At 40.1% G+C, this 10,024-nt stretch overlaps 1 protein-coding gene across 3 annotated transcripts in view; it reads right to left on the bottom strand.

Moving 5' to 3' along the window:
* Positions 1-1,496: 1,496 nt before the first annotated feature.
* The window catches only part of ELOVL5 (ELOVL fatty acid elongase 5), a 92,286-nt gene continuing 83,758 nt past the window's right edge, over positions 1,497-10,024 (bottom strand). For all 3 annotated transcript variants that reach the window (XM_020993914.2, XM_020993915.2, XM_020993913.2), the window contains 3 exons: positions 8,077-8,201; positions 5,149-5,283; positions 1,497-3,539 (listed from right to left, as the gene is read on the bottom strand). In XM_020993914.2, the coding sequence (XP_020849573.1) occupies positions 3,408-3,539; positions 5,149-5,283; positions 8,077-8,201 (392 nt within the window). In that variant the 3' untranslated portion in view covers positions 1,497-3,407. The remainder of the gene's footprint in view (positions 3,540-5,148; positions 5,284-8,076; positions 8,202-10,024) is intronic.

The following is a 10,024-nucleotide window of genomic DNA, read 5'->3' as shown; positions in this document are numbered from 1 at the left end:
CTCATCTGTAAAACAGGGATAATAATAGCACCTAGCACCTACCTCCCAGGGTTGTGAGGATCAAATAAGCATGGTATCCGACACATACAAGCACTACATAAATGTCAGTAACTACTGCTATTTCAAGTGTTGGGAAAGGCATTCTACTGCCTGTTCTATTCCGCTTCAACAGGAAGGCCAGATGTACAGATGCCCACTCTTATGTGAGCATTCAGAAGCAAGTATAGCATTTCCTCTAATACAGCCATCTAGTTACTTAAATGAAACCTCTGGACAGTAGTTAATTTTTAATCCAAATCTGGTTTAATCCTCATCTGGATTTTCATTTTCTTTCTTAGAGGAGGGGACCTAGCCTTTACCAGCTATTGTGTAAGATATAAGGTTTTCTTTCATTGGGTGGTAGCTGATTTTAGTCACAGAACCACGAATACTCAGAACTGGAAGAGATCCCTTGAAGCTAACCTACTTCAGTCCTGGCCCGAGCAGGAATGCTCTTTACATCCCTGACAAAGGGTCTTCTGGCTTCTACTAGAAGACATCTAGGGCATAAGGAAGGAACTTACTACCTGCTGAGCTATAACTGGTAATTTTGGCTCCTGGGGCATGTGGCCAAAAGCTTCCTCTATGGTAAACTTTCTAATGCATGATGTGAAATTAATACAAGTTAATTTGAATGGGAAAGGGGAGCCTAGAGCAGCAGTCCAACTTGGGGTCACACAGACACCAGGGCACCAAGCAGCATTTTCTGAGGAGGCTACTTCCTGGGAAAGGACTCATTAGGTTTGAGTCAGGGTACAGCAGGACAGAGGCAAAAGGAGGAAGTATCCCCTTTGGAAGCTTCCTATTTTGAATAATTCTTGCTATACAAGGTGCTAAATTCAGTTGATTCTATGTTGCTGAAGATGTTACACATACTGCTAAAATGTAAATGAAGCGAATTTAAAAACTGTGTAATTTGTTAAATAAAAAAAACCCTCTTTATACCCTCTAAATGTTGGTGCCCTGGGGTACGGGACTGGGGTTTTGTAACTCCTTGGTTTTCCCATCTTAGTCATCGCTCCACCCTGTGGCAGTGGGTTCTGCCTTTGGACTCTTAATTGTGAGGAAGTTCTTCCTTGGATTGAGCCAAAGCCTGCTTTTTTTGTAATTTCCACCTATTGCAGTACCTCACTTATCTTGGATTTCAACACGCTGTTAACCACATTAGCCTTCCCAGTTCAAAGACCACTCTCCTTCTCAAGAAAAACAGAAGCAAAATAGGAGATGCTAAGTTCTGTCCTCTCTGTCCACTATAATTGTCTAGCCCACCCTGTGTAGCACTCCTATCCCTCCTTTGACTTAACTCTTGCCCTGCTCCCCCCAAAATGTCCTTTAGATTCCGGGGGTGCCAGCATCTCTTATGGCCTTGGCACCCACCCACTGACTAGTACAGCTGGTTTGGAAAGATGGGGCACCCTCCATCAATCTGAAAGCACACAAACACCAAGGAGCCCAAGCACAGATAATCAAAAATGTTTTAATGATTAACGCTTTGACATTGTTTAACAATGTGGGTATATCCAGATGAGCTAAGGATTATTTCTAGCACACTTAGCACTATTGAGTATTATAGCTTCTGTACTGAAATATGTAAAGATTTTTGCAAACTGGTACCTAGGAATGAAGACATACACATACACACACATACACTCTCTAGTTTTGATAAGGTAAATGTAAACAGATGCCATGACTTCTTCAAAACAAGTAAAGAAAACCCACAAGACTAATAAGAGAACTCATTAGTTCTCCTAAGATATGGATGTGCAAAATTAAAGCATGGTAAACTGATATTTACATAAACATCAAACCAACAGTCTATACATTTAGATCAATGATTCTCTAAGATATACTGCATGAGTGGTTAAATGTAATTGCTGCTCAGTGAATAAGGTATTTATTTATAGGCTAAGTTCCAACACTTTAAAGGACATATACAATAGCTCTTGTCTGTTTTTGCCACTCAAGGGTGTAAGACAAGATTTTATGGTAAGCAGTATATCATTTTTTTAAATAAGCAGTTTTAAACAAATCTTTAGATATCAAGCAGAAAAATTACAGGTGATATATAAGACTTACAAGAAACAATCATCTCCAAATTTCCCAGTTCTCTCTTCCACTGTAGCTATCTGTTTAAATTTTACCTTTAAAAAAAAAACACTCAAATTTGGGAAAGTGTTCTCTCTTTTCTTTTCAGTAATCTAGGCACATTAAAAAAACAAAACAAAACAAAAAAACTTTGCATCTGAACAGACAGCAGTACAGAAACCAATCTAAATATGACCCCTGCCAACCAATCATAGATCATCTGTAGGACTATGTTACATCAAAAGTACTCAGTTGTCTTTCTTGGAAAGGTGTATATCCTACCCATGATGTGTGAAACAAAACCAGCATTGTTCCCTTGTATAAAAGCCACTTAGCAATTTGGAGTTGAGAAATTAAAAACAGTTTGTCCATCATACACTCTTCTTTAAACCTTAAAGACAAGCTATATATATATATATACATATATACATACACATATATATATGTATGTATATATACATACATATATATATACACATAGATATATATGTATATATATCTCCTGTTATGGTTGCTCTAGCGCACATTTTAATTTTTATTTTCTTACATTAATAGCGGCACACAAAATAAAAAAATACGATCTGTTAAAAAGTTAAACTGATTGCTTCATTAGAATCTAGGCCTGCTTAAAGAAAGCCAATATTACAAAACCGGAGGTGCCATTGCTGATTTCACTGAAATGTGCACATGCCACTTAAAATTATGCTTCAGACGTTATTCATCTCATGAACTGTGGTCTTTGATCTTGCTAAATGGAACATGTTAAGAAAATCAAATTAAAAAAACAAAAAACAAAACTTAAAACATAACTTTAACTTTAAACTGAAAAGCTTTGGGCCCTGCTTTGTTATTTTTTTGTTCAACTTTTAAGGCATGTGTGTTTATCTCTACTAAAACAACATACAAATTTACATTTATAATCACATGCATGATCTACAGTAAAAAAAAATGAGACTGGATTACAGTGTTTGGAAATTGTGAATCACAATTCAGCACCTATCATATTGACTAATAAGGCAACAGCAGTGTCATTTACTATAATAATATTCCCCTCCACAGTCTAGAGCAGGGTCAGTAAAAGCCCAGAATTGTTAAAAAAAAGTCTTATGCCTACTTTAATAATCTTTATACAATTTTTCTAGTTTGCACTGGTTAAGTCCTACATAAATCACACTATTGCAGGCAGGAATAGTTACAGTAGCTGTTAGGAGTATCAGTGCACAACTCACATTGTGCTTACAATCAGATGATTCTGTTGTCTGGGGTTTCTAAATGTTTGGTCTTCAATCCTTCCTTTGTTTTCTTGGTTTCACATTGTTTTCCAGAGAAGAAAAGCTGTTTGTGTGCCCATTCATTGCTGCCATGGACCCATTCTGGTGGTCTTTCCTCCGGGCTGATGCCTTCTTGTTGTAAGTCTGAGGAGTACAAGGGTAAAGGGGATTTTAATATGGTGGCCAAGATGACCTCATGGGGGAAGAGGAGCGTGGGTAAGGCTACCTTCTAGCATAAACCACCTAATGTTAGACACGTTGACATAAAAATTCTTTTTTTTTTTTTTGGGAGAGGGCTGCTGGTTTCTTTTCTATTTAAATTGTAGTGTGAAATGACCTTTGAGGTCAATAACCAAATCTGAAGTTCTGTCTTCTACTTTCATATACTCATCCCTCTGTCAAGGCTTAATTCTGATCTTAATAATACACCCTGGCCTTAAGTAAATTAGCCAACAAAGAGACCTCTCATCATGCTCCACCTTCAAGTATCGAGATGAGTGAGAAAATGAACACATTGGTAGGCAGGGGGGTGTTGTAGAGAGGGTATGAGGTCTGGATTATGGAAGATGTGGGTTTCAAAATATGTCTCTAACACCTATAAGATGAGTGACTGTGGGCAAGTCACCTATCCTTTGAACCTCAGTTTTCCTACCTGTAAAATATTGATAATCACATAATTTCTTAGCGCAATAAGTAGCTTTCTAAGATTATGAATTACAAAGCAGGTGGTGGTTGTTGTTCTAGTCATGTCCCACTCTTCATGACCCCATTTGGGGTTTTCATGACAAAGATACTAGAGTGGTTTGCCATTTTCTTCTACAGCTCATTTGACAGATGAGGAAACCAAGGCAAACAGGGTGAAGTGACTTGCCCAGGGTCACACAACTATTAAGTGTCTGAGGCTGCATTTGAACTTAGGAAGATCAGTCTTCCTGACTTCAGAACCGGTACTCTATCTCCTGTACCACCTAACTGCCCATATAAAGCAGGTACTGAGCTACATTGGTAAAACCTATTTTCCTTACTGCAAGTTCCCTGTATCAACGAAATCATAGGTCTGATCCAAAAATACCTGTGGTATCTATGTCAAAGGAATCTTGCAGTATCACAGATTTGTTATGGGAAATGCACAATGAGCAAACTCCTTTTGCCAGGGCAGATCTGTCCTGCTCTACAACTTAAAAGTCTTAGGTGGCTGCTTGGGATGCCTAAGTGACCTGTCCAGCATTCCACACACAACTAGTGTGTGTCGGAGGCAGGGCTTGGACCCAGGTTTTCCCTACTATGAGGCTGGCCCTCTCTTCACTGCATCAGACTGCCTCATTGCCTTTGATCATTTCCTTTAAATGAGAGCACGGTAAAGATTACATACATAGAGCAAGATTTGAGACTTCATTAGGGCACACGTAGCAGAGGTTAGAACCAAGGACCATTTCCTATTAGTCACTGAGAACATGTGGAAATCTACCATTGGTGAGCCCTGGAGTGGGAGCACAGAGGATTCTGGGTCATAAGACTTGGGTGGAAATCACTTTATAGGAGTACTTCAGAAAGGAGTGCTCACTTATATAACTTTCATGAAAATTTGTTTTTAAGTTTCTACTATGGATTCTAAGGTGAACTACCTACAAAGCATCTAGATTCAAATGGCATTGGAGAAATGAGTCTTTAAAATCATCTTGGATATGCTATCAAACCAGGCTCAAATTGCACCAAATACAAAAGTTGTTGGGGTTTTTTTTAGTGATTTTACCTGAATGTAGAAATTTGTGAAGAGGGTAATCAATGAAATCATGTAGCCAATTTGGAAGTACAACCATCCCAGAGGGAATGCACAAGGCCACACAACACCACAGCTAGTCTGAATGATTGTCAACACAAACTGGAGCTGTTGGGAAATGGAAAGAAAGGGGTTAGCATCTTAACTCTTCATCATAAAATAATGTAGAAAATAACATAAGCAGAACTGCCTCTACAGGTCTCTAGATAACCCAAAGGAAAGCCTTTCTAACATAGTATATAAAGAAATGTACTGACAAGCAGAGTAAACCCTCTAAGGCTTTGTGACTTGGGGGAATATGTAAGCTCCTTCAGGGCAGGGGCTGCATTTCATTTTGCATCTGTGTATCTCTAGCACCTACTAATAACTGTAGTAATAAAGGCAGTAGTAGTAGAAATAATAAACTAACATTTATATGAAGGTTTGCAGAGTGGTGTATACATACTATACACACCCACACACCATATATAGGCATATGTGTGTCATACACCACTCCATGTATGTGTGTGTACGTGAGTATGTATGTATGTATGTACACACACAAACACATAATTTCATTTGATTCTCACAACAACCCCACAAGGCAAGCACTCTTCGTTTATAGCAGGAGAGTAATAAACGCTTGCTGAATTAATAAGTACATATTGGTAGTTGGGGTTTGTTTTCTTTTAGGGAAGGAGGAAGGGTACAAATGTGATCTGGCAATGGCTGATGTGCTCTGGTCGGAAATGTGAAAAATAGATAAGAGAATGTTGCTTATTTTTCATATTTGTATATCTCTTTTGGGATAAGGTACCGTCTGGTTTACAGATTTTGCAGGGAGGGAAGTTAAGCTAAATCTGTGCACCACTTCTGATAAACAAGACAAAGGCAAACCACATGAAGCAGCTCTCAGCAAAATTAACATGTTGGAGACAGTGCATTGCTGCTACAGAGGGCTCATGTTCTGTCAAATTAATAACAGTGTAGGAGTGCAGTTCACTGCTTGAGATTTGAGAAGAGATTGTTTTTGCTGAAGATTATTTTAAAAAATAATGTACAAGTGAATCCACTAAGAATAGCCCTGAAAATAAAAAGAAGGAAATTAGGGTCAGGTCCTTCCTGCTCCCAAAATAGAGGATCCTCAATAAACTGAGTTTCCAACAGATCATTAGAATTCTGAAAACTGGAGAGCTAGTAGTTCTGATGTTTGTTCTGTTGGGTGATGTCATACAAATAAGTCTATTTTTTCTCTTCAGGTTATCAAACAACTAAAATACAAGCATTCATAAAGAACCAACCCATTTTGTCCCAGGCACTGAGAATACCAAGACAAAATCAATATAATTCTTGCCCTCAAGGAGCTTACATTCTATCAGGGAAGATAACATGTACATAAGTATATCCAAAATACAGACAAAATAATTTGGGAGAGGAAGAGGCACTGTTGGCTGGGGGCTTCACGTCAGAGGTGCTTTCCCCTTACGTATTTTGTATTTACTCGCATACAGGTTATTTCTCCTCAGTCCTTGAGAGCAGGAGCTGTTACCATTTTTTGTCTTTGTATTTCAGATAGTACCTAACACACAGTAGGTACTATATACCATAAAAAAGAATTGGGAAACTAAAGAGGCCTATGATGAAGACCTACTCTGAATAAAAATTCTATCTAAGAAGAATCTTTTAACAATGACAAAGATCTATCTGGAGAGTTCTATACTAGTTCAGTTTATTTAAAAGTCCATTGTTATCATTTTTTTCTTGTTTGACCTCCAGGGCACTTGGGTAATGTTATGAATAGTGTCAATGGTGCATGTTTTCCCTCTTCTATACTGCCGGCTACTTGAGGTCAGGAATATAATTTAAAACAGAACAAATGAACACGAAGTCTTTTCCACCCCACCCTAATAGCTAGAGGGATTAGGAAAGAACTCATATTAGGACAGAGGTGGCCCTCAAGTTGAACTCTGAAGGAGGCTAGGATCCCAAAGAAGGAGTACACTTCAGTCATAGGAAAGTACAGGCAAGGGCAAGGAGATAAAAGATGGAATGTCAGGTATGGGAAAGAATGAACAGGTACATTTGCTGGAATGGAGAGTGGTTGAGGAGTGGTGTCAAGCACGATAAGCCTGAGAAGGTACACTGCACCCAGATGGGGAAAAGGGCTTAAGACTACGTGAGAATTCAGACAGGTTACATACCTCTCCTCTCCTGGCTCCTTACAGAAACACTCAGACTCTCAGATGTCTAACCCCCACAGGTATCACACAGCTAGCCCCAGAGAGTGAGATCTACTCACAAACCACTGCAATAATGCAGCTGCCATCAATTTAATGGGGAATCTAAGGAGCCCGGGACGATGATGATCACTGGGAAATTCTGTGGGGAAGGTAAGGTAAGAAGCAGTAACTGAGCTCAACCAGGAGCATGGTGGGTTTTATTATGTTATCAACTGGCAGCAGGCTCAGCCTTTCCACAAAGGGCTGCTATGCTCAACATCACACCCTTGCATATAATGAGGCCCTCCAAAAAAGTCTGCTGATTGAAGACATACAGCTCTCCTGCTTTTTGCTGAGCATACACTTCTCAGCTGTCTGACTCACAAGAAATGTTTTGAAATTTGGACCTTCCTTCATTCTCTGAACAGGCATGGAACTTAGATAAGGGTCAGGCATTTAGAGCTGGGAGGGATTTTAAGAGGTCAGGGAGTCCAACTCCCTCATTTTACAGAGGAGGAAGCGGAAGCCCAGAGTTCTCCACACCTTGGATTTTGGCATAAGGTGTAAAGACACCCACGTACACACACCCCACATGCATCACAGCACAGAAAAAGAACAGCAAGACATCTAGCCTGACTGCCTTTCAGAGGTAATTAACTTTTACCTGATAGCATATCCAGAAGAAAAGGCCAATATCACTCACCAGCTGTCCCTGAGTAATGTACTTCTTCCACCACAAATACGGGCGCATGGATGGAATGGCAGACAGACCGTAGTAAGAATACATGAGGACATGAATAAAGCTGTTAAGGGTGGCACCAAAGTAAGCTGTAGAGATTGGAGGGAGAGAAAAGAGAAGGACATGTCATCATGGTTTTCTACATCACTGGTTAAAATGTTCACAAAGCTAGGAAAACTTTAAAAACACAACAACAGAAAACAGCTCCTTGTTGTATCTTGAAAAGGGAGTAAATCTATCATTCACTCCTAAGCAAGTGCCTTGTCAACCATCTCAGTGTAAACACGTCACGAATAAGAACTCAATTTCTCCTTGGCCAGGCTGCAGCAGCTGGGATGGGCTGCAAAGGCAGGGTTCACCTGATCCAAGGGCCTAAGGCCAATTCTCTGGCTCCATGCCCTCAAATGGGGGACACATACTGTGACCCAGGGCCTTCATGCCTAACTATTTCCCACACAGTTTTAAGCTGTATCTCCAGGATGTGAGAAAAGATAGCTAACAGATGCTTACTGCTACTCTGCAGGGTCATCAAGTAAGATGCCTCCAAGATCAGCTAGTCTGACCTCTTCACTTTAAAGATGAGGAAACTGAGGCCTAGAGAGGGAGGCTCATCAACTTGCCCACAAGCAATTAAGTTACAAAGCTTAGGTGACAGAGGTGAGGAACCTTCGGCCTCGAGGCCACATGCAGCCCTCTAGGAACTCAACGGTGGCCCCTTGACTGAATCCAAATATCACAGAACAAATTGTGCCCCAAGGCTGCAGGTACCCCACCCCTGGCTTAGGAAATGGACTAAGATTTTACATGTATGATCAAACTGGTGGAAAGAGCATGGGGCCTTCTATACACCAGGGAATTCAAGCTGAGGTCTAGGTCTTACCCACAAACCAACTCCAGGCAAGTCACAAACTCATTATGCCTCAGTACCCTTATGCATCACATGGAAAGAGTCATATATGCCAGACTCTGTACTTCACTGGGTTTCTGAGAGAATCAAATGTAATACCAGACAGAATTTCTTTGAAAAATCTGCAAGATGGTATTATTACTATTAGGTGTAATTGTTATTATTTAATTTAAAGCAGTCAAATTATGTGCAAAAGTCAGCTTTGGTATAGAGGAAGCAACAATAAACTCAAGAGTTGATCTCCAAGCAGTAATGTTAAGAGTCAAAAGAGTTCTGGGCATGGAGTCAGGGGTCCTGGGTTCCAATTTCACCCTAGATCCTCAATGGATGTGAGTGTGATTATGGGTAAATCATGGTAACTTCTCAGAGCCTCAGTGTCCTTAACTGAAAAATAGGATAACCCTTCAGTGACCTACTCCATGTGGCTGTTGCCAGGGACTAGCTTTGCCAACCCTGAATTGCTGGAGAAATGCAAGTCATTATTAATGATCATTATCTCTCTGAAATCTAGTAGGCATAGTTCATAAAAGGGTAGCACTATCAAAGGAGCTCTAATGTGGAAAGGAGACAGTATGCTGTAGTGGGAAAGGCAATGAATTTGGAGTCAGGGGACCCAAGTTCAATCCTAGTCCTGGTATTTAGTCCCGACAGAGCAAACCTTTTAACCTCCTGGGCCTCAGTTTCCTTGTCTGTAAAAAGAGAGGGAGGGCCTGGATGACCTCTAAAGCTTCTTGAAGCTCTGAGGCTAAGGTCCTATGAAATGCTAAAGAAACTGGCAAGGCTGAAAGGGCCAGAAGGTACCCATCAAAATTCAGGAGGGTTGTGGGGCAAGCATTTTAACTGAAGCCATTTGTTAAACCTTTTTGCATGATGAGATTCTTATCAGGAAGAATAGCTATTCTGGGCTACAATAACTGGTTGAACTCAAAGGTAACATTTTGAATAGTGAAAATCAGAAGCCCTCTCAGATGAAAGATGACAGCAAAAGGCTCCCAAGCTGCTCCT

The sequence above is a fragment of the Phascolarctos cinereus genome, unplaced genomic scaffold (genome assembly GCF_003287225.1).
Source record: "Phascolarctos cinereus isolate Bilbo 61053 unplaced genomic scaffold, phaCin_HiC Scaffold_5;HRSCAF=322, whole genome shotgun sequence".
NCBI classification, from domain to species: domain Eukaryota; kingdom Metazoa; phylum Chordata; class Mammalia; order Diprotodontia; family Phascolarctidae; genus Phascolarctos; species Phascolarctos cinereus.
This window is presented reverse-complemented; position numbering and strand designations above follow the sequence as displayed.